Genomic DNA, 24,369 nt, shown 5'->3' with positions numbered 1-24,369 from the left:
TACTCCCCCCCTCCCCAAATCTCACAAACAGCTGGGAGCCAAAGATCTTGTTTCATTTATTCCAGGAGTGATTGCACCACCCAGGAATTCCTGTCATGTGTGCACACGTGTGCGTGAGAGTCGTACCCTGCATGTGTGTAGAGCGCTGTGTGTAATACTTTACATATGTACGTTATGCAATGTGTGGAGTCTCAGCTGCCGCATGTTCTCTGTGTACAGACCTTCTATGTGTGCTCCTTGTTAACTGGCAGAGAATGGGTTAATCACAGGTTTCGTGTGTAAGACGTTGCATAAGGACGGGGTGACTATCTGTGTGACTGCTGTAGCTCCATCTACATAGGCAATAGCGCCCCCACTTTGCACCGTAATCCTTGATATCAATGCTCAGGAACCGAGTCTTAATGGACCTTGTATGACCTGGACCCAAAACTATAGGATGGCGCTCTTCTATGGAAGGGTTGGAGATTAAGGAGGATAACATGGCAGCGGAATGGTTAAAAAAAAGCGACATTTTGGCAGGGACGGGGTTAAACAGTGAAAGCCGCCTAACAGGAACGTAATAGAGAACAGCCTGCGGCCTTTCATCTTTTATGAGTGAGAGCACCTGAGATTTATTCCCCGGCCTTGTCTTGTTTTTCCTCACCGCCACCGCCGCTGCTGCGTCTATTTTGGCTCCTGCCCCCCACCGTGTAGCCCACTTGCCCTTTTTCTCCACTTCTCTGCCTCTTTTCATCTGCGGCCCCCCTCCCACTTCTCGGCTTTTCACTCTTGCGTGTGGTATTTCTCAGGGGACCAGCAGAAGACTTCATGGGTCTATGGTTTACTGTATATTCCCCGGACGCAGCGTCAGATGGGCCGAAAATGTATTTCAGAATAAAGAAGCTCCTGATCAACTGTTCTAGGATCGTATTCTAGAACCTTCTAGAACAAGAAGCTCGATGACGCTGCAGATCAAAGAATACAAAGGATTCTAGAATCGGGGGCGGTATTAATGTATGGATCCTAAAGATACGGCCCAGATTTATCACAGTGATGCTGGGTGATAGATCTGCCGTATCTGTACACTGTCTAGTCTAGGTTTATACCACTTTGAGTCAGAATTTTACGATAATATTGGCACATTTTTGGTTCATCTTGGCTCATTTTAAGCCACAATTCCGAGAACCCGCAGATGTGAACCCGGGCCTAAGTGTGGGTTCTCCGAATTGTGGCTTAAGATGAGCCAAGATGAACCAAAAATGTGCCAAAATTATCGTAAAATTCTGACTCAAAGTGGTATAAACCTAGACTAGACAGTGTACAGATACAGCAGATTTATCAGTCACTGTGATAAATCTGGGCCATTCCGTTCTCTCAGCATGAAAAATGTGGAGAGAAAAGCGTTGCAAGCAGCAGTTTTCTCTCCGCATTTTTCGTGCAGAAACCACATGGACCCCATTACAGTCTATGCGGGGTCTGCAGGTTTCGTAAGGTAATTGCTTATTATGCAGATTAGGTTTCCATTTGGGGGTTCCCCAAGCGGACTTCCTGAATGGAAACCCGTGTTCAGATGTGAACCGGGCATTACATACATAGAAAGTCGAAAAGTGCGCCACATTTACAGCAGAGACTGTAAAATGCTGCATTTTCGCAACGTGGGCCCCGGCCTAATGGTCCCTCTGTCACATTATATACCACAATATACCGCGATTGTCATCGGCACAAGGTCGGTCACGGCCCATTACTGATTTAGCGTTGGGTCTCAGGGGCTTCAGGTTTTTGTCTTTATATATACAATATGTCCGTATGTCTACTGGGTATATAGAATATTGCAGGACGAGGAGGGCCCATCATGGGTCTTGAATTGTAGAGACCGATTTAACCTATTAAATATCATATTTGCAGTAAGAAATGTCCTATAGGTGACGCCCCAGTATAGACCCAGTTTCCGCTCCGTTGATTTGATGCCTCCTGATCTTACGAGGATGGTTTCCCTGGTTACAGATTAGCCTTGGTATGTTCCTTCTCGGTGTAGACTCTTTGTTTGCTCCCTATTGTCTGATACCTTCGGGGCTCGGAGATGGCAGATACTTTTCAGCTACCAGTTTCTGTTTTTTAGGGGGTTGGGGGATTTTGGGGTCTGCTAAAGTATGTATAAACCCTGACACTCAGTTTCTAGAATGTGGGTCGGTATAGGAGCCTGGAGATCTCGGTGTCGCCTCCTCCCTCCTGTATGCATTGCAAAGGAACAGCCGAAAAATATTCAGATGTCTTTTGGGGAATACTACAGACAAGAAACAAAAATACAAATAAATACTGATTTGTTTTTCTGCAGTTCCATTTTAGGTTTTTCCTTTTTTTTTTTTTTTGAACCTACAGATCACTTTGTCTTGTTTCAATACAAAGAAAAGTGTGGCGCTTGTAGTCCTCCTGGGAAGTTTTACATTCCTGCCTGATGGCATAGTCCATTGCTTTAGTTTCTTGTCCCCGCGGCCTTCACGTCTTCGCTCCTTAGTGTGCTTTTCTTATCAAGGATTTCTAGCTTTACTTTTGGTTCTTTTTGCTTGCTGTGGATTGTTATGTCTATGTACTCATCATAAAGCTAAGACAAGACTGACAACCCTATTAGGGCACCTGCAGAGAGATCGGAACCTTTATTTGCACCAAAGATGCGCCGCCTTTTTCCTTATACTCCTCACTTGCCCCTTTCCATTGACGGAGAGCAAGAAGGGCAGGGACAGGAACCTCTTAACAATTCAGGCAGATCTTGTGCCAGCAGGGAATGAATTAAGACTGGCGTAGGGGCCTCTAGTGTTAACAAACACCCCCATCCTAATGCTTGGACCCCCACTGATCCCAAGAATGGTTAGTCTGGTTGCCCCGTCCTAGCAAAATGGCAGGTCAAACATGGTCCAGGACACTCCATTCATTCTCTAAGAGAATGCTAGAGATAGCGGAGTTCTATGAAGCGCATTCTCACCCTGCCCCTCCCCATCAAGATGGAGTAACTGAACCCCAATTCTTGGGATCAATGGAAGTCTGTGCCATTAGACCCCCCATGATCATTAAGTTATCTGCTACCCAAGGTGCTGATTAACAAAAGACTCACCAGGAATTTTCCCGATAGCCCACCTGGCCTGCTATTGAGAATGGCCCACTCAGCTGGCTCCCTAACATGCTTGGAGGCCACTGACAAAAAGATATAACCCAAATATTTCTAAATTTTGGAGTCTACTAAACCTCTGCAATTTGTTTAGGACAAACGTCGGCCAATGAAATGGTCAGAGGATAAAAGGGACTTTATATATGGCGGCATGGGCATTGCTACGTCGGTGGGGGGCTTTGGTGCCAGGCGGTTTCCAGCAAGCCATCCTGCCACTACCGGGTGACAAGACGCCCAGTTATGACTCCGTATACCACCAAATCTGACCTCTCAGTCTTTTTTTGGGGGGGTCACATTTTTTAGAAGACGGGCCTGTCCCTGTTGGATCCTGGACAAAGCAAGGTTTGAGATAGGAAATGCCCAGAGGAAATAGCAAGTTAATGTAAGGAAGTGTCCAGGCTGTAAGGAGCAGGGGAAGAGGGTGAGAAATGGAGATTAGAGCTGCCAGAGAATGAGTTAAGGAGAATGGAGGGGAGGGGAGCAGAGACAAGTGAATGCTGCTCTAGGTGGAGAGGAGGGATCTGGGGCGGAGGAGGGAAGAGGCACAGATAGTTTAGTTCCTGTCTGTCCCAAGGGAGAAAGCCCTGGAGAACATGTCATACTCCTAAGACTACCTGACCAAGACGCAAGCAAGTGGGCGAAGAGGTAAGGGGCATGGAAAGGTACCAGGGGGCAACGCATAGTGGGCAGGGGAGGCTCAGGTGGAAGAGAAAGTGGCGACTCAAGACAACAATGAAGAAAGTGCGATGAAGTGCAGAAGGAAGAAGGAAAGTGACACTGCTGTAGGGGAGCATGGCTGCGTCTCTGCCTGCACAGGTGTCTGCAAGCAAGGAAGGAGAGGAGGAAGGAGCCTGCAAGACACAGCGCTATTTGCAGGGGACGCCTTGTGGTTTTGCTGCCTTCTCCGACATGTCCACGCTTGTATATTATATTAGGGAAACTACAGTAAATGGTCACCATATAGGATACATGGGGGGGGGGGGGTCAGTCGCTGCTGTTCGGCGTTACATATAGAAGCGTCGCTCTCTGCTATAGGTGGTGCGTCACCTTAAAGGGCCATACATGGGATGATATTTTTGACAATTTAGTGAATTTCGAGATTGGATTTGATCCATTATTGTCGGGAGAGATGTTCACGTGGGGAGAAAATCTGCAACGTTTTCAATAGCGGCAAATGATTTAAAGAAAAATCCTTTAAAAAAATTCAGCAGGGTGGCATATAGATCTCCTCAACGCCAATTGACGCTGCAAATTTTCACATCTCCTTGGCAAATTTTTAGTAATCAAGTCTGTCCGTTTTTTATTTTTTCTCTTATGAGCAGTAGGAAAACCCGCACCAAGTTTTTGACCAGTCCCAAATTGTTTAGGATCCATGTTTGTAGTTAAGTGTCTTCTATATGGCGCACGTCCATGTCTGTCTGACGCCAGGGCGCCGGGGCACCTGTATAAAGGGTTGTCCGTGTTGCTAAGTTACAGGCTGTCCTGTTCGGAGCCTAGGTGCGATAGGTTTTATGACCATGTGACATATGGCGTCTTAAAACCGCAACACGAGGGGCGAGGTATCAGTGTTTCGGTCTGGTCTCCCACAAGTCTCCTTCTATATCACTTGGTATCCACATCAAGGGGCTAAGTAATGTAATGTTAAGTTCCTTGTTTTTCTATACTCCAGAGCTGCACTCACAATTCTGCAGACTTCAGAGCTGAAATCTCTTAGCATCCTATTGATTTTAATTCTGGGAAATGTAGTCCTTGCAATAGACGCGGTACAAGAATGCGATGCAGTGTTGTCATAGGCTGTCGGAGTATCTGTTGACAAGCATGCTGACTGTTTCCAATGAAGCAATAGTCACTTCTGCATTTGATCAGTATGTTTAATCCAGCTGTGCCTGTTCTAGACCCATGGGATGGCACGACTGTAATAGGGACGCTGTATAGGGTCAGTGCCTGGCCAGGTTATTTGGATTCTTTGCAGCATTGTTCATCCAAGGTGCAACCTCCAGAGTGACAGGAACAGGTTTGTGTGTCTACTTGAGCCCGTCTGTGCGTCCTCTGTGTTGGTTTGCTTAATGAGCCAATTTTTGACATACCTTTGTGGAATAACCTTTGTGCATCCAAACCCTACAATAGCCTGTGTGTATGATGATCAGTGCACCAACCTGCCGGACCTCTCCAGTGGGGCCCGTTGGTGCATTTTCTTACTGAGCCAGTATTGTGTCCACTCCATGAGTATAACAATGAAGATCTTCTTCTTAATCCACTTTCTTATTGCCAGAAGGTATATTGTCTTATTATGCCATCTCTGCCTACGCCTGTACATGTTCTTACTGAACCACCTTTGTAAGTGCCAAAAAGTGAATTCTTCTACTGCAGTTTTCTCTCCGTTTGTGACTCCATATTTCTTGGTATCACTTCTCTGAGTACCAATCTGTGCATTAGTCTGTATATATTATTCCAGCTGCTTGGTGTACTTAACCACTGAGCCACATCTGTTAGTGCCAGGATGGTGACCACTGGGTCACTATACCACCCTTGCCAGGGCTCCTTGTGTTATGCAAGTTCTGTATAATTCACTATACCTGGAATGACTGGGATAATGCCCTCTTTAAAAAATGGTTGACATCCGTGCCCTGGTGTATATGGTGGTGAAATGGCGAGCTATAGCATGCTGCATCGGGATACTGTGCTGTGCTTGGATAACACTTCGCTTTATATCTTTGCAGTAAGAATTATGGATCAGAATTTCATGAGTCGTCACTGACAGAAGATATGAAGATGGTGTCGCATCTCGTCTTCCTTGGTCTTCTCATTGGCTTCTGCCTGGCCGAACCTGATGCTCATTTTGATCCAAGTAAGTGGAGAGTGGGATTCTAGTGCCTGTGAAGTAAGTAAGGGACTGGAAAACTAGGCCCTTGACCACTGGACACTACAAATACTAGCCCTCTAACATTGGCCATCAGATAGTAGAGCTCAGCCATTGGCCATCAGATAGTAGAGCTCAGTCGTTGGCCATCAGATAGCAGCGCTCAGCCGCTGGCCATCAGATAGTAGTGCTCAGTCATTGGCCATCAGATAGTAGTGCTCAGTCATTGGCCATCAGATAGTAGTGCTCAGTCATTGGCCATCAGATCGTATCGCTCAGCCATTGGCCATCAGATAGCAGCGCTCAGCCGCTGGCCATCAGATAGCAGTGCTCAGTCATTGGCCATCAGATAGTAGTGCTCAGTCATTGGCCATCAGATAGTAGCACTCAGTCATTGGCCATCAGATAGTAGTGCTCAGTCATTGGCCATCAGATAGTAGAGCTCAGTCATTGGCCATCAGATAGCAGCGCTCAGCCGCTGGCCATCAGATAGTAGTGCTCAGTCATTGGCCATCAGATCGTATCGCTCAGCCATTGGCTATCAGATAGTAGCGCTCAGCCATTGGCCATCAGATCGTATCGCTCAGCCATTGGCCATCAGATAGTAGCGCTCAGCCATTGGCCATCAGATCGTATCGCTCAGCCATTGGCCATCAGATAGTAGCGCTCAGCCATTGGCCATCAGATCGTATCGCTCAGCCATTGGCCATCAGATAGAAGAGCTCAGCCACTGGCCATCAGATAGTAGAGCTCGGCCATCAGATAGTAGCGCTCAGCTATTGGCCATCAGGTAGTAGGGCTCAGTCATTGGCCATCAGGTAGTAGGGCTCAGTCATTGGTCATCAGATAGTAGAGCTCAGCCATTGGCTATCAGATAGTAGCGCTAAGCCATTGGCCATCAGATCGTATCGCTCAGCCATTGGCCATCAGATAGTAGCGCTCAGCCATTGGCCATCAGATCGTATCGCTCAGCCACTGGCCATCAGATAGTAGAGCTCGGCCATCAGATAGTAGCGCTCAGCCATTGGCCATCAGATAGAAGAGCTCAGCCACTGGCCATCAGATAGTAGAGCTCGGCCATCAGATAGTAGCGCTCAGCTATTGGCCATCAGGTAGTAGGGCTCAGTCATTGGCCATCAGGTAGTAGGGCTCAGTCATTGGCCATCAGATAGTAGAGCTCAGCCATTGGCCATCAGGTAGTAGGGCTCAGTCATTGGTCATCAGATAGTAGAGCTCAGCCATTGGCTATCAGATAGTAGCGCTCAGCTGCTAGCCTCAGATCATGACCCTCAGCCACTGGCCACCACTAGTAGGGACATAGCAGCAGATATCTTGTAGTAAAGATGTCTCCATAATAAAATACATTTTCCTTCCAATCTGCAGCCTCTTGCCGCTATGCCTTGGGCATGCAGGACAGGACCATCCCCGATGAGGACATTACTGCGTCCAGCGCCTGGTCCGACTCCACCGAAGCCAAACACAGCAGGTGAGAGAGGGCAGACATTGCATTCAGTTTGGGTTGTTTCTAAGCGGACTCTTTACCTTAAAGATGGTCGTCATTTTCTGTTCCGAACCATTGATAAGAATTCTTGTTTCCCCCGAGCAACCAGTCAGAGTGTACGTTCCATTTTTCCACTGCAACTTATAAAATGAAAGCTGGATTCTAATTGGTTGCCAAGGACACTACCACAGGGTCGCTATGGGACAGATTTAAGGCATCGGTGTATTAAATGGCTTCTTGTGTCATGGATGACTTCTCTACATGGTTGCGATCAGTCTATAGGTCTTTGGGCACTTTGCAGCTACAATCCCCTATATCGCAGAGGACCTACGTTGCGTGACCTTCCAGTCGTTGCCGGACTATAACGCCCAGCATGCCTTGACGGCCTAGGGCGCAACACCTGGAGAACCCCCAATGCCCTATAGAGGGGACATAGTGAATCATTTAGTCGGCCCGCTCCATGATCTCATCATGCCGTACATGCCGATGTTTCTGATAATGTCAGGACCGAGGAAACGACGTTCACCTGTGCCCACACATGTCTGATCAAATCCACACGCGTGTAGTCCGGATGAAAGATTCCCTGTGACTTTTACTAATCCAGTGCAGAGTATGACAGTGATCACATCAAACAGGGGAGTTGCGGGAGGTAATAAGGTGCCACATACCGTTTCGGGGGAATTGCCCTTTAAGTTGCTGCCCACATGGCCGCCACATGGAACATGAAACGCTCTTTGAAGAGCATGTAAATTTCTGCACAGATAACGCTAACAATATCCAGTGATGTTTTTAGATGTTTTGTAGGAGGCTCATCTGGATAAAAACCACATGGCGGAGCATCCGAAAAATAACTCTGTCATAGCTCACCCAGCTTTCCCAGGGACAGATATAAGCTGCATCCACATTGCTGTAATGTCACACCGACATAGACTCGGAGCATGATGGGATCAGTCACCAGTTTTGCTGCAGTATTGGTTGCGGTGCAGTAATGATATGGTGCTTTTATGCATGGTGTGAATACGCCCTTAAGTGCTGTATGGGCATTTTTGGACGCAGCAGAAATTTCCATCGGATTTTGCAACGAAACAATTATTTTTATACACCTACATACGTATATCCTACATAGAAGATGATGAGGTTGGATAAAGACATCAGTCCATCGAGTCCAACCTATAACCCTACAATCCCGATCCTATATGGACTTTAGACTGGGATTTCCTTGTAGGATGTCTACCCAGCAGGACGTTCACACAGACATACCGCTGCTGTATACAGGGTGGAGGGTCAGAGGTTGTTGCTGATATCCTGGAAGACGAGAGGAAAAATGAGTTAGTAGTAGTAGTAAGCTATCTCTAAGTGTTATAAAGGAGCTGCACCCGGGGTGGCCTCATACGTGAACACAGTCAGGTATCTTAGGTTAGCTGCTGTCATTTTGAGGATACTGTGACGACCCGTGAAGCTTCTGCAGTTTTCAGGGTTCTCCTAGGCTTATCCAAAGAGCGGCTGAGGAGGGATATTTAGATCCTCTTCCTCCTCAGCAAGGTGCCTGCTATTTGGCTGTACCCATAGTATGGCTTCCATATCCTGATTTGTGTTGGACTGCTCGATATTGACCTTTGGCTTGTTACTGGAAATCCACTTGTCTCCTGATTTTGGCTATGATGTTACCTCTCAGAACTGACCTTTGGTTTGTTACTGGAAATCTGCTTGTGTCCAGATTTTGGCTCTGACGTTACTACTCGGACTGACTTTTTGCTTGGACATTCCTTCTCCTGATTTATCCTCTTTGTTCTGATCTGCCTTGTAAATTTACCATGGGGGCTGGTTTGGCTTCAGATTGTGGAGCATTTATTTCTTATGCCAGTTTCTGTGGCGATCACTTGGGTCCCAAATTCAGCGCAGGTCCATCTGGCTTCAGGGATGGTGCTGGTGAAGTCATTCCGGTGTCTGGGGGTCTATCTCTTAGCTCTTAGTGATGTCCTGGTTCCTTTACTTGACCACCCCTTTAAGTGTGATTCTCCACTAACAAGTAAGAGCTTCACCAACCAAAGATGGAGTGATAGACATGGTGGCCATCTCTCCATACAAATCAAAGGCAAGGTTCTTGTTCCCACCACTGTCGGGGGTCTTATAAGTCCTACTAGTGGGACCCTAATAACAATTCTGTTTAATATAATACTAAAAGGGTCTTCCCGTCATTACGTATATAAGTTGGAGATAACCGTAAAACATATCCAGAAGTGATCATCAATGGGGCCTCCAGCAGTCAGATGTCTATCTCCTATCGTCTACACCCTTTTTACCACCCTTGGGCCAATTTCCCACACTCCATGCTTGCTAACAATGCAGTTCCTCAGGAGGGGGGTGGTCCTGCACAGGGTCTTACCTCCTAACAAAGATGGGACCAAACATGGCTAGGCCCATCTCCCTTAAAACCTTCTTGGAGGACAAGTCATGTCCTTAGGATCCTGGATAATATTCAGAGGAACATGAACGTCCGTGGTGGTCATACTCGTGACGGAGCCGTCACCACTGCTGCAACGCTCGTGGGAACATCTCGCAGATCTCTAGAGGATGAAAGTCTGGCTCAATATGCTGACAAAGAAAATTATTGTACATGGAAGCCATCTTGTCGTGACTTGCCCAAGAAATGCTTTATGCGTCATGACAAGGCCGTCGTTTTCTCATGCAAGGAAAATCTGAGGAAAAAAAATGTATTTCTGTGAGAAGAAGATAAATAGTCGACCTTGTGGATCTGTCTCCAGGCGCAGGTTGTGCAACTCAGTGTGAACTGGACGGGGCTGCATTGTGCTCAGATTCTTAGCTATAGGGGATCCAGAGACCGCAACGGCTACTGCGCCCAAATCTGGAGGGGGATGGGGAGGGCGCATGTAGTTCTCCAGCTGTCTATTAGGGTAGGACTATAGGAGGTGCAAAGAACACTAAGCAATAAAGTAACCAGGTCAGACATATATAGGATCCTGCCCCTCCCCCCCTGTACATTATCAGGTTATTACAAGTCATCCAGGAGTAAAAACACAAGACCCCAAGCTGAGGATACTGTACAGGGTTAGATATTTCTGATAAAACACAACACAGCTGCTGCAGAATCTCTTTATGAAGGGTTAGAGGAATATTATAGCCAACGATTGGTTAATATAACACCCATTCTTTTCATAAAGAAGGTCTCTGGCAGTTAAGGTGTGTATTATGATGTTCTGCAGCAGCTGAGGTGTGTATTATGATGTTCTGCAGCAGCTGAGGTGTGTATTATGATGTTCTGCAGCAGCTGAGGTGTGTATTATGAGGTTCTGCAGCAGCTGAGGTGTGTATTATGATGTTCTGCAGCAGCTGAGGTGTGTATTATGATGTTCTGCAGCAGCTGAGGTGTGTATTATGAGGTTCTGCAGCAGCTGAGGTGTGTATTATGATGTTCTGCAGCAGCTGAGGTGTGTATTATGAGGTTCTACAGCAGCTAAGGTGTATATTATGAGGTTCTGCAGCAGCTGTGGTGTGTATTATGAGGTTCTGCAGCAGCTGAGGTGTGTATTATGATGTTCTGCAGCAGCTGAGGTGTGTATTATGAGGTTCTGCAGCAGCTGAGGTGTGTATTATGAGGTTCTGCAGCAGCTGAGGTGTGTATTATGAGGTTCTGCAGCAGCTGAGGTGTGTATTATGATGTTCTGCAGCAGCTGAGGTGTGTATTATGAGGTTCTGCAGCAGCTGAGGTGTGTATTATGAGGTTCTGCAGCAGCTGAGGTGTGTATTATGAGGTTCTGCAGCAGCTGAGGTGTATATCTTTTGCAGCTGCTGAGGAACCTCTTTTTGTCAGAGAGATGGCGCACTAGATATCACTCAGCCATAAGCAGAGCCTGTGTGAGGCCCCTCATCTCTATAATATCATCAGGTCCTGACCCCACAATGTGATATACAGATATGATATATATTTTATAGTGACCTGTGACGTCATTGGCGGTTACAGGGAGGGTGAACTATGACCCCGAGCTGCCCCTTACATTGTCCTGGCTTCTTGTTATATAATCACCTCTATGGTGGTCACTATTACTCCTATAACAGTTGCCTCGACCTCGCTGTGTCAGTAACATAACTCCTCAATGTCAGGAAGGCTTTGGCAGGCGGCTGTAGGTCACTTCACTTCGGCTACTTAGTACATGAGGTGCCCACTTTAAGTTGACCTTCAACCTGGTGTATTTCCATATGTGTGAAGAACACGTCGTGCTTTTTACTATACCGTACATTGGGCTGCGCAAAAATAGAGAATCCTGTCGCCTTCACATTGTGACAATGGATTCCAGCACCTGAGTTGTATTTCCTAAATGTTTCCATTCCAGGGGAATTGTATGAACTGTAGCAGAAGTAGAAAGGATTCTTTACAGTAAGAGAAGTGTCCTCTGGATTAGACTAGTAGGGTCTGCCATCTTTGTCCAGCCTCTGACTATGTCCCCGTCTCTTTTCCATGCCACAGACTAGAAAGCAGCGACGGTGATGGCGCCTGGTGCCCCGCTGGGCCTGTCTATCCTAATAATGAAGAATATCTCCAGGTGGACTTGAGGAAGCTTTTTTTCCTGACCCTTGTCGGCACACAGGGTCGAGACAGCGGAGGACTGGGCAAAGAATTTGTCCGACATTACGAGTTGCGCTACAGTAGAGATGGGTACAAGTGGGCGCAGTGGAGAGACCGGTGGGGGAATGAGGTGAGCAGTGGTGGGGCTGATGGAGGGGATAGCATGGGAGGCGTCCTACAGAATTAAGTGTGAAATACAGTAGATTTACCACTTGGTCTATTCTGTCTTGTATAGGTGATAGTTGGAAATGAGAACACACATGACCTCGTTTTGAAGGACCTTGGACCCCCAATTATTGCCCGTTATGTTCGTTTCTACCCCATGGCTGATCGAGTCATGAGTGTGTGTTTGAGAGTGGAACTATATGGATGCGTATGGCAAGGTAAGTCTACTGCTTACACCATATGGGACCAGTTCAGCCATCACCTTCACCTCTGGTGACAGTAACCTATCTATCTGCATGGCTGGGGTGATATGCTGGTGACAGTAACCTATCTATCTGCAGGGCTGGGGTGATATGCTGGTTCTGGTGACAGTAACCTATCTATCTGCAGGGCTGGGGTGATATGCTGGTTCTGGTGACAGTAACCTATCTATCTGCAGGGCTGGGGTGATATGCTGGTGACAGTAACCTATCTATCTGCAGGGCTGGGGTGATATGCTGGTTCTGGTGACAGTAACCTATCTATCTGCAGGGCTGGGGTGATATGCTGGGTCTGGTGACAGTAACTTATCTATCTGCAGGGCTGGGGTGATATGCTGGTTCTGGTGACAGTAACCTTTCTATCTGCAGGACTGGGGGTGATATGCTGGTTCTGGTGACAGTAACCTATCTATCTGCAGGGCTGGGGTGATATGCTGGTTCTGGTGACAGTAACCTATCTATCTGCAGGGCTGGGGTGATATGCTGGGTCTGGTGACACACTATGGGGTCTCTTCTTGACGTCTTGCTCTTTCCCACCACAGATGGCCTCCGCTCTTACACTTCCCCACCAGGAGACATCATGAATCTTGGCTCGGGAATGGTTAATCTGAATGACTCTACATATGATGGATTTACTGTCGGAGGGTAACTATCTACACGTATATACACATTATACCGCCTACCATGTATCTACCGCTATTACATGACATTAGTCTATCAGGGCAGAGTCCCTTTGGCTTAGTTGGGTGGATTTCTTGAATGTCTAACCATAATATAGAACAGAAAGAACTAATGCAGGGACTATATTTAATAGGAGGAGGAACCTGTTAAAGGGATTGTCCACGAATAGAAAAACATTGTAGCTTTCATCCAATAACGGCACAACTGTCCACAGGCTGTTTATGATATTGCAATTCAGTGGAGCTGGGATGCAATACCAGACATGACCATAAGCTACTGTGGCGCTGTTTTTGGTAGAAAACCCTTAATTGTCACTTTGTCTTCACCTCCAGGTTACATTATGGCGGATTGGGTCAGCTGACCGATGGGGTTATTGGGGCTGATGACTTCCTCCAGCACAAGGAGCAGGGTGTCTGGCCCGGGTATGATTATGTTGGTTGGAATGAGGCAAATTTCCCATCTGGATATCTGGAAATGGAGTTTGAGTTTGATGCTCTGAGATCCTTTACATATATGCGGGTGAGTACTGCGTGGGTAAGACACTGCAGCTGCATCCCCCTCCTCCCCTGCGTTACTATATTACACCAGACAGTATTACATAGACCCTGCCGTCATGGGGAAGGGAACTAGAAGATACGGAAGATGTCACTTTCTCCGTCTCTATCTCCCGCATGGGGTTTGTTTATTTATAGACACCTGAAGGGTCCTAGATTCGGCCTTTGATGTCTGCGCCCGCCCGTGTCGCTCATATCACCCGCACATCTTCCACAGTCAATTGGGCGGCCTTCATGCGGATATAAACAAACACACCTGAGAATTCCTCTCCGTATATTACGGGATGATCATAGGTAATAGCATGGCGGCCGGTGCAGGACAACGGACTTACTTGTATAGGAGTGGTGCTGCATGTAATACCTGCAATAGCTGATCTGTGCAGGGTCCAGGTGTCAGACCCCATAGAGCCATATACTGATGACCCAAATTGCGGAAAAATCAATTTGGGGCCAGAAATCCCCTTTAATTTGACTCATTCACCACTTTCCAAGCACAGCGCCACACATCCTATAGTGGCTGTGATTGTCATTGCAGTTCAGCCCCATCCAGGGAGTGGAACTCAGTATCATAGTCCCCATAAGACCCCATAGACACAAGAGGAAAGCTGCCTGAACCCCCCAATTTTGGATGGCTGTCTTATTTCTGACGGTGTCAGGGGAAGGAAGGATCTGACTATAGAGGAGCCCAAAATGGCACAATCTCCCGGCTGTCTTAAATGCCCCATTTGCCCCCCTGTCTGACCTTTGCCCTGCAATGACCTCACCGTCTTTCTATTCTCCAGGTCCACGCTAATAACATGCACTCTCGGGGCGTCCAGGTGTTCCGCCGTGTGGAATGTTACTTCAAGCGCTCCTTGCACACTCCATGGGACCCGACTCCGGTCTCTCTGCCCCTGGCAATGGACGTCCGTGACCCGAGCGCCCGAACTGTCACTATGCCCCTGTCCGGCAGGCTGGCGAGAATCCTGCGCTGTCATTATTACTTCTCCAGCCCGTGGCTGCTTTTCAGTGAAATCTCCTTTCTCTCTGGTCAGTATTTGCGTCCTATGTGTCAGATAAGTCGCTGTTTGGCGGGGTGGCCATTACTGTCTCCCCATTGAGATGGCAGATTCGGGATCCCGTTCTCATGATCGCTGGAACCCTTTAGGTCATCCATCTATCACTTTGTCTTCCAGGAACAGCGCCTTTCCAGTGCACAGGTTGTGTCTGGTATTGCATTAAAGTGAATAGAGCTGTGCTGCAATACCAGACATGGCCTACAGACTAGAGTGGCGCTGTTTCTGGTGAGCAATATAATGAAATATTTGTTTTCTTTTAACCCATTGATGCATCTGGCTCTCTGTACATGATTATTTTGAGTTTTTAGGACCTCATTGTGTTCATTGTCATGTGACCTGAATGTTTTTGTGACCCAAAGATGTTGTCGACTCATCAGAACCAGAGGAACCGAGCCCCCTCCCCCTACCACGGGAACCCACCCTGCCGCCTCCTACAACAAAGTTACCCCAGGGCACCAGCCAAAAAACGGCTCCGACTACCATAGGCAGTTCCAGTGAAAGTGTTCACGGTGAGAACGTTGTACTTAATCCAGTGTGGATTCTTATTTTCATGGCTATGACTTTTTTATACTTGGCTACCCCTTTACCATTGAGCAGCAATAGAAACAAGTCTCTGTTTTTTCCAGAAACAGCGCCACTCTTATGCATAGGCTGTGATGGGTATTACATCTTCATTTCCATTCACTTGAATTGGGCTCAAGTGCAATACCAGACATAGAAACAGCACCACTATTGACTACAGGCTATGTCTGGTATTGCACAGAGGTCCAATTTAAGTAAATGGAACCGAGATGCAATACCAGCCATAGCCTATGGACAGAAGTGGCGCTGTTTCCTAGTCTTAGCAACCCGTTTTATCTCTAGATCTGTTTAATTTGTCCCTAATTTTTCTTATATATCATTTCCCGCCATAGAGGCCGTCAGTGTTAACAGGATAAACCAGCCAATCGTCAAGGACGAGAGCAGCAATACCTCCATTCTGATTGGCTGCCTGGTGGTCATCATCCTGCTCCTGCTGGTCGTCATTATCCTTATATTATGGAGGCAGCGCTGGAAGAGACTGCTGGGGAAGGTTAGTGCAACCGTCATGTGGTTACCTACAGCCCACACTGCAACACTACACAAAACGTTGCAGCGCCCCCTATAGGGGAATTATTCCGCAATAGCATGCACACAACAGTAATGGCCTTGGGAAGTAAGCATGGATATCGGCATGTACTTATGTGCACAGGGGTGACGGGGTTAACAATACAAATGGTTGCAGTGTCCCCATTTACAGTAAGAAGAGCAGCTCTGAAGCACAAACTGCAGCCCCAACAATAGTCTAATTTCCTCTTATTGACCCTTTTTTCGCCAGGCTCAGCACCGTCCCTCGGACAGCGATCTCACCGCCCACCTGTCCCTCCCCTCCGACACCGTGGTCATCAACAACACCCAGAACCTGTCACTGGCCTCTAGACATGGCAGCCGCTACGAGCGCATCATAACCTCCGAGGGGGAGTACCAGGAGCCAAACCACAACCCCCTAGCTAAGATGGCGGCCCTCTGCCCCAGCTCGGATGGAGCAGGTGAGTGCGTCTGAGGGTGTTATATACTGTGCATGTGTGTAGGGGTATTACACTAAGTGCATGACCATGTATATATGTAGTGTACATGTTAGGGCGAGGGAATGTAATAATTACTATTAACTACAAAGGGGCGTGGCCAGTGGATGGGGCGGGGCCTCATTATATTATATGACATTATATCATAGCATGTGCTGACAGGTCGCCATATTAGATCTGTTTTATGCCAATAACAAAAATTAAAGGAGCTATCCAGGACTAGAAAACATGGCGGCTTTCCTCCTCTCAGGAAGTGACATCACGTCAGTGAACGAATCAGATTGAGCCGCAGCATGGCCATGTGACCAATGGAAGTGATGTCACTTCTTGTTTTATAATCCTGGATGACCCCTTTAAGGTGTATTAAAGGGATTGTACAGGATTAGAAAAACATCCTTACTTCCTGAAACAGCGCCACTCCTATCCACAGGTTGTTTGCAGTATTGCAGAATAACTCATTCCTTTCACTGGTGCTGAGCTGCAATACCACATATGACCTGTGGACAGGTGTGGCGCTGTTTCTGGAAAATTGTATATAAGAAATACAATAATCCTATATCCACTAGCAATACATGTGTTTGAGGCAGGAATGTCTAGTTAACTCTTTATGGGTCTCGGTGACTAAAAATGGTGCTGATCGTATTAACAGAAGTGTTGTAGGGCGGGATACGTGTGTGCATGTGTGTGTATTCTCTAATGACGTGTACACGGTGTCTGCATGATGATGGCGGTGTACACTATATACTCTGCATGTGTCTCTCCAGCTCTGCTGTTAAACAACCCAGCCTATGAGCTCCTGCTTTCCACCTACAGCCGGCCAATCACAGAGCCTGGTGGCGTGCAGGCTAAGCCAATCAACAGCCAGGGTAAGGGGCTGTCACTTCGGAGCGCAAAACGGTCAGCTCCGATCTGTATCTGCTCTCCGTGTCACTGTCTCTCTCTGTCTCTGGCATCTTAAGGACTGGAGAGTCCATATCTAACTACTGTCATGTCTGTGCATGAGTACAAGTACAGGGACCCATTATCTGGAACCATTCGTGACAGTCTGAGTTGTCATGGGGAACTCATCCGTGTACGTAACAGTGCACTTAAAGGGGAACACCATCTCAAATAATCTTCTGGCATGTCAGTTTGTGGGTGGTCTACAGATATAAAGGACCTCCTATTATGGTTGCCACCCCAGACAGACGGGCCTACTGTTGGCTCCCCCCCCCATAGCCCATTGGATCACAATTTGCTTACAATTCCTGAACCTAAACCTCCATCTTTTCCATAATAACTTGCACAATAGCGCTCCATTGATTTAAAGGGAATGTGTCACCAGAAAATGATCTATTTTTTTTAAACATATTTTTAATAATTTATTAATTTTTTTTTGTGATTTTTTTTTTTCTTTTTTTAAATTTTTCTATATTTAATTTAAAAAAAATCTAAATCCTGCAATTTTCACTCTGGCCACTAAGTCTAATAGACTGACACCTATTCTGTAGGGGTTTCAGTCACCTTGTTTCTATCCTAGACTGGATTACAATAGAAGATAACACCTCTATAGATAACACTGCTGAGCTGTCACTGTAGCCATAAGATTGCCCAGGGGCACTTGCCAGTTCAGCAGCGGGCACTATTTCCTGATAACCGTCCCTGTACTTCTTAGACCATATTATAAGGTGATCTTCTTCTCTATTCTTCTTGCTTCTACTTTCATTATTTCTGTATTTCGCTCCTTTCCGTCTCCTTTCACCCCAATCTCTTTACCCGTCTTCTTTCTTTCTCCCCAGAAGGCGGCTACAGGGAACTGGAGTCTCCTAAGCTGCCCCTGGTGTGCGCCCCGAGTGTCCCTCACTATGCCGAAGCCGATATTGTTACTCTGCAGGGGGTAACAGGGGGCAATACCTACGCGGTGCCTGCCCTGACTGCCGACACCCTCACCTCCAAAGAGCTGCCCCTCAGCAAATTCCCCCGGGGGCATCTTCTATTTCGGGAGAAGCTGGGGGAAGGGCAGTTTGGAGAGGTAAGTGTTCATAGCTATATACGACTATCTATGTCTGTCCTCTCTCCATGTTCCTTTCCCCCATGTACTTGTAGTCCGCTCTCGTGTGTATATTCCTGTCAGCCATTTTGTGTCCTGTTCCTTTCCCCCCATGTACTTGTAATCCACTCTCGTGTGTATATTCCTGTCAGCCATTTTGTGTCCTGTTCCTTTCCCCCATGTACTTGTAGTCCGCTCTCGTGTTTATATTCCTGTCAGCCATTTTGTGTCCTGTTCCTTTCCCCCCATGTACTTGTAGTCCGCTCTCGTGTTTATATTCCTGTCAGCCATTTTGTGTCCTGTTCCTTTCCCCCCATGTACTTGTAGTCCGCTCTCGTGTTTATATTCCTGTCAGCCATTTTGTGTCCTGTTCCTTTACCCCCATGTACTTGTAATCCGCTCTCGTGTGTATGTTCCTGTCAGCCATTTTGTGCTCTGTTCCTTTACCCCCATGTACTTGTAATCCGCTCTCGTGTGTATATTCCTGTCAGCCATTTTGTGCTCTGTTCCTTTACTTATTACTTTATTGTGACTTGTCCTGACGTGTGATGTGTCCTGATTGACGCTTTCATATGTCTTCCTTTATTGACAACTTCCTGTCGGCCATTTTGTCTTTGTAGGCCCGTTATGTTTTATTGGTCATTTATGGGTGATTTTCTTCCCTCAAGTTTAGGAAAATCTGATTAATATTGCAGACTGAGATGGCTCATGACATGGCCGCTGTCATTGTCTTCTCCCTGAATGGGTTGCCATGCAGCAGGTCCCTAGCAATCAGTCTGAACTTCAAGTGTAGGCTGAAAAATGGCCAGAGAGTCTTGGCCGGAGTCACACTATACAGTAGTCTCCCCTCTATTGCCTTATTAATCAGATTTTTTGTCCTCCACATATAGTATATCTTATTGAATATCCGCTATGGTTGGTTTCCAGGTTCACCTGTGTGAGGTTGTGAATCCTCACGAGCTGCCAGTTCTTCAGTTCCCATTCAACATGCGCAAAGGGCGGAGTCTTCTTGTGGCGGTGAAATTACTACGTGCGGATGCAAATAAAAACGCCAGGTAAATTGCTTTTCTGCTTGCCACGTACTTATTTATGAAGTTCAAGGCAGGTCTATTACACCATGGTCCACGCTCATAGTGGGGCACGGTAGATGCCGATGGCCTTTGTCACACCATAGCGCCCACCAATAACCGCTGAGGTTGCCCATTAGTTGCCCAGGTCTGTTCAGTCACCCAGTCAGGCTCGATCTCATCTTTGATCTCTGTCCTTCGTTGACTCTCAGGAGTGATTTCCTCAAGGAGCTGAAGATCTTGTCCCGTCTGAGTGACCCGCACATCATCCGCCTGTTGGGGGCCTGTCTGGACGAGGACCCCCTGTGTATGATCACTGAGTACATGGAGAATGGAGACCTCAATCAGTTTCTCAGCTCCCACGAGTTGGCCGAGGAGGACGAGCGCATGGAGGATGGACACAACCCTCCTTGTATCAGGTGAGCCAACCTCTAGATGAATAGTAATGGCTGCACCCACCATATTGGGGAAAATCCATAAACTTAGATATTTGGTGGATATTCTGGAAATCTGTGACCTGCCATAGACATGAACTTGTCAAGGGATCCCACCAAAAATGTTGGCATCTGCCAGCAATTATATGGTGACCTATATGTTATGGACGTGCTCATGGCTTCATTGGCATCTTAGTGTCCACGTCGTGGGGCCAGGCATGTTGTCCCCATGACTGGCATTGTCTGGTATAGTGTGAGTACACAAGGACATGTCCTAGGGACACCACTACCCCCACCGTCTGACCAGGCCAGTTCGTAAAATCATCTGAAACCTCTCAGGATAAGAGGTCTCCAGGGTGGGGACATTTGGTGGTCCTACAAAGACTAGAAGAATGGCGGCATGGCCAGGGAAGTGTGTGGTTCTCTCCATTGTAGCTTGTTGTCTCTATAACACCTAAGAGGTCCATGCACGGGCTCCTAGGTGGGGTGGGGAGACCCTAGACATTTTTTGTCCAATGACCCCTACCAACCTCAGTCTGACCCTGGTCACTACCACTATAGCAATGCCAGCCATTGAACATTCATTCCTCCGCAGTGTTACGCCATATTGTTCCCACAGGTCCCGGGGGGGACGATGAACATGCTGGGAGTAGTAGGTTTTATACCGCTACATGTTGAGGCCATTGATCCAGATGACACCAGGGACACATTTATAGAACATGACGAGGACTGACTGTACGAATCCAGAGTCTTACCTGTAATCCTGTCTCTTGTCTTCTTCTCAGTTATCCCAGCCTCCTCCATGTGGCCTTGCAGATTTGCTCTGGTATGAAGTATCTCTCATCACTAAACTTTGTGCACCGAGATCTCGCTTCTCGAAACTGCCTGGTGGGCGAAAACCTCACCATTAAGATAGCCGACTTCGGTATGAGCCGCAACTTGTACGCTGGAGATTACTACCGCATACAGGGCCGCGCAGTCCTGCCAATCCGGTGGATGGCCTGGGAGTGTATACTCATGGTGAGCAGCTGGGTTTGCCGTCGTCTCAGCGCGATGGGAATCATTTTTGTTGATCGATAATAAGATTTTGGTCCAGTCTGTTGCGTTAAAGTAACTTTTTGGGAAAGCTGACATACAATCCCTAGTGTAGGGGCGTATGGGATGAAGCAGGACAGGTTTACTAATATTACATACATTTAATAGACAATGGAATGAATTTTTGACTATAAGGGGCCTTTATGGGGTCAGTTTGGTAAGCCTAAGTAGCCTTATACCTCCTGTACTGTTCTGTGACATCAGCAGATCGACATCCCTGTGTCAAAGCTCTGACTCTTCATTCTCTGCCTTGTACATCTACAGGGTAAATTCACCACAGCTAGTGACGTCTGGGCCTTTGGAGTGACCTTATGGGAGATCTTTATGTTGTGCAAGGAGCAGCCCTACGGGGAGCTGAACGATGAAGACGTGATTGAGAACGCTGGCGAGGTTTTCAGGGACAGTAAGAAGCAGGTGAGTAATGGTGATATTGGGGAATTGCCTCTGCTATCAGAGCATTGGTGTTGCTATAGGGGAACAGTGACAGTCGTTGTTACCCGTAATCTGAGGGGCCCCAAAGGTCTCTCTGACAGATAAAAGGGGCCCATTACCAATTTTGCACTGGGGCCCAGGAGCTTCAAGTTACTCCTATCCTCGTGAGGCGGTGCAGATCATGTATTATTTTGTACTGAACTGAAGCTAGATCTTGTATTTTACTCCAGAGCTGGATTCATAATTCTGCTGCTTGTAATTGGAACACAACAAGCTGGTGATCAGACACACACTTACAAGCTTAGGTTACGTTCACGTCTGCTCCAGACAATGTAGTCAATGAGTTCTGTGTGTAACCGCCGTTTCAGCGTTCTGCCCCTCCGATGTTCAGGTCACCCGACGGACCCGATCAAATGAGAGACCGCGCTAGTGTGAACCCAGCGCCCGCTCAGCTCCTGTAAGGCGGTGTAAGGAGCGCAAATCACTAGAGGCTTAGCCAGGCTTAACTGGGGGATTTCAGCTCTGAAACCTACAGAACCGTGAATGCAGCTCTGGAGTAAAATACAGACGGTAAATCGACAAGATAATGAAGATTTAGTCACCAGTAATGTGTTATTCTAAATTCTATATGTATATTGTAACATGTTGTCCAGGAGTAGAGCACAGAGGTAGAGGACCTGCACGCACCCCGCCAGATACCTTTTGTGAACCTCCTACAGCAGTATACAGGAATTCCTAGTAACAAGGGAGTGTAGACGCTGGTACAGTAACGTATAAAGTGGAGTTCTTGTATTTAAAGGGGTATTCCCATTTTATGCCACTTCTGAGACCCCCATCCAGACTGAGGGGTTTGCTGGCCCCCATTCTACTGACCCCCATATTTGAGTATTGCTGTCTATTCACTTCTATGAGGTTAGAAAAGTAACGGTGCTCACGTGTTTCCATGACCAGGGACACCCACGGCGCTGTTATATAGAGAGCGTGCCGTTTAGGTGAGCGCTGCAGCCTATTCACTGAATTCCAAGCATAGCGCCATACACTACGTAGTGGCTGTCCCTGGTATTGCAGCTCAGCTTCAGTCACTGGAATAGGACTATAGCTGTAGCTGTGTCATCAGAACAGGGCAAAGACTGCCGTCTCTTCAAAAGGGCTGACCAACATGGTCTGGGTGTTATAACCCCCCCCCCCCCCTTCCAATCTGATATTGATGACCTATCCTAAGGACAGGCCATCAACCTTTCAACCCCTTTAAAACAAAACTCAAAGGGCTTACAGAAACTGCGCCACTCTGGTCCACAGGCCGTACCTGGTATTACAGCTGCGTGCCTTTCAAGGTGCAATACCATATGCGGTATTTGGTCTAAAGAGATGCTATAAGGGCATGCTGGGAGTTGTAGTTTTGCAGCCGCTAGAGAGCTACAGGGTGGGGAACATTGGTCTACACTGGACTGTATATTCAGGAATAAAAGGATTTGATGTGAGACTACAACACCCATGGTGCACTCTCATCTTCTAGTGGATTGGTAGAGATCAGGGGCAGGGACAGGTTTGGCACCAAGAGCGTGGGCGGGCGTGGGGGAGGGGTATGGTGGGCATAAGACCGGCTGTGACAGTTGTAAGCTCCAGTGTGTGCTATAGGATTGTGTGTGTGTATATATATATATATATATATATATATATATATTTATATGTAACGTGTCTCTATATCATGTACATAAATATATGTCTATTTATACTGTGATTATTACTAGTTTTTATAGAAGCCACAAGTATATAATGTCATTTCCCTTCTTGCCCCTCCAGATGTACCTGTCGCGGCCCCTGCCCTGTCCTCAGACCCTCTATGAGTTAATGCTGCAGTGCTGGGCCCGAGACTGCAGGGAGCGGCCATCCTTCCAGGACATCCACGCTTTGCTCACCTCTCACGCCCTCTGCTGTTCTAGTGTGGAAGTGAAGGAGTAACCTGGAACCCTGTTCAATACATTTCACGTCACCTGCGTCTTCATCGTAACCCCATCATCCCCATAGCAGTCCTTCTACGTGGCCTATAGGATGTAGGAGACGTCTTCTGTCTATCTTCACCTTCAAGCCTTCACCCCGTATGTGCCTGGTCATACACACTGGACATCCCAGTCATATGGTAGACACGATATCTACTTGTGCATACAATGTGAAATATCGGATCCTAAGCCAAACACATGCTATACCCCGTACACTGGATTTATCATGACCACAATATGGCGGCCATTTCAGTATGTATCCTTTAATTTGTCCCGGCCTCTGGTGTGGTTGTAGGTGAGCCCTTAAAGGAAGTGTCCACCTTACACGATCCCTAATATGTGTAGAAGCAGTAGGAGGGGCCCCGCGGTCAGTAACCCTCGGCCAATGAGTGGGAAAGTTCAGCTATCGATGTGGAGGAGCCTCATGATATGGACGACAACTAACAGTAAGGAGGCGGCCGAACACAAGTCGCCAAAGTCAGCGCGCCAGCTGTAATATGTTCCCTCATCTGAGGGAGAGAAGCTAAACTATGTGGTATATACAGTATATCGGGTTTATATGATTTGGGGCAGGATTGAAGAATAAGGCCGGAGTCACAAAGCCCATATTATACAGAACAGACTGGATTACAGCTGATGCATTACAGGAATCGGGGGGGGGGGGGGGGATTGCAGATATAATCTGTGTAATGCAAATGTATTATGGCCATGTGAATCCAGGACTCTCACTGTCTCTCCTAGGAGTCCTGTCTGGTTTTACTCTGCTTTTTACTCAGAAATCCTGCTCCAAATCCTATAACCCTATATATCACACAGCTCAGCTTCTCTCCTCTACCCTATAACCCTATATATCACACAGCTCAGCTTCTCTCCTCTATCCTATAACCCTATATATCACACAG

General features: G+C 47.2%; 1 protein-coding gene across 5 annotated transcripts in view; it reads left to right on the top strand.

Moving 5' to 3' along the window:
* Positions 1–24,119, top strand: part of DDR1 (discoidin domain receptor tyrosine kinase 1) — a 34,177-nt gene extending 10,058 nt beyond the window's left edge. The window contains exons 1-18 of one of the 5 annotated variants that reach the window (XM_075259726.1): positions 3,662–3,787; positions 5,863–5,990; positions 7,386–7,488; positions 11,990–12,218; positions 12,324–12,471; positions 13,056–13,158; positions 13,527–13,713; positions 14,531–14,777; positions 15,166–15,315; positions 15,721–15,878; positions 16,164–16,374; positions 17,175–17,276; positions 18,192–18,421; positions 19,367–19,494; positions 19,719–19,925; positions 20,726–20,960; positions 21,300–21,449; positions 23,271–24,119. In XM_075259726.1, the coding sequence (XP_075115827.1) occupies positions 5,909–5,990; positions 7,386–7,488; positions 11,990–12,218; positions 12,324–12,471; positions 13,056–13,158; positions 13,527–13,713; positions 14,531–14,777; positions 15,166–15,315; positions 15,721–15,878; positions 16,164–16,374; positions 17,175–17,276; positions 18,192–18,421; positions 19,367–19,494; positions 19,719–19,925; positions 20,726–20,960; positions 21,300–21,449; positions 23,271–23,429 (2,829 nt within the window). In that variant the 5' untranslated portion in view covers positions 3,662–3,787; positions 5,863–5,908 and the 3' untranslated portion in view covers positions 23,430–24,119. Of the gene's footprint in view, positions 1–3,661; positions 3,788–5,862; positions 5,991–7,385; positions 7,489–11,989; positions 12,219–12,323; positions 12,472–13,055; positions 13,159–13,526; positions 13,714–14,530; positions 14,778–15,165; positions 15,316–15,720; positions 15,879–16,163; positions 16,375–17,174; positions 17,277–18,188; positions 18,422–19,366; positions 19,495–19,718; positions 19,926–20,725; positions 20,961–21,299; positions 21,450–23,270 lie in introns of those variants that run through there. The other 4 variants (XM_075259724.1, XM_075259725.1, XM_075259728.1 and 1 more) reach the window with 4 other exon arrangements.
* Positions 24,120–24,369: the final 250 nt, after the last annotated feature.

Source organism: Leptodactylus fuscus, chromosome 11 (assembly GCF_031893055.1).
Source record: "Leptodactylus fuscus isolate aLepFus1 chromosome 11, aLepFus1.hap2, whole genome shotgun sequence".
Classification (NCBI taxonomy): Eukaryota; Metazoa; Chordata; class Amphibia; order Anura; family Leptodactylidae; genus Leptodactylus; species Leptodactylus fuscus.
Note: the sequence above shows the minus strand (reverse complement) of the source record. Positions and strands in the feature narration are given on the sequence as shown.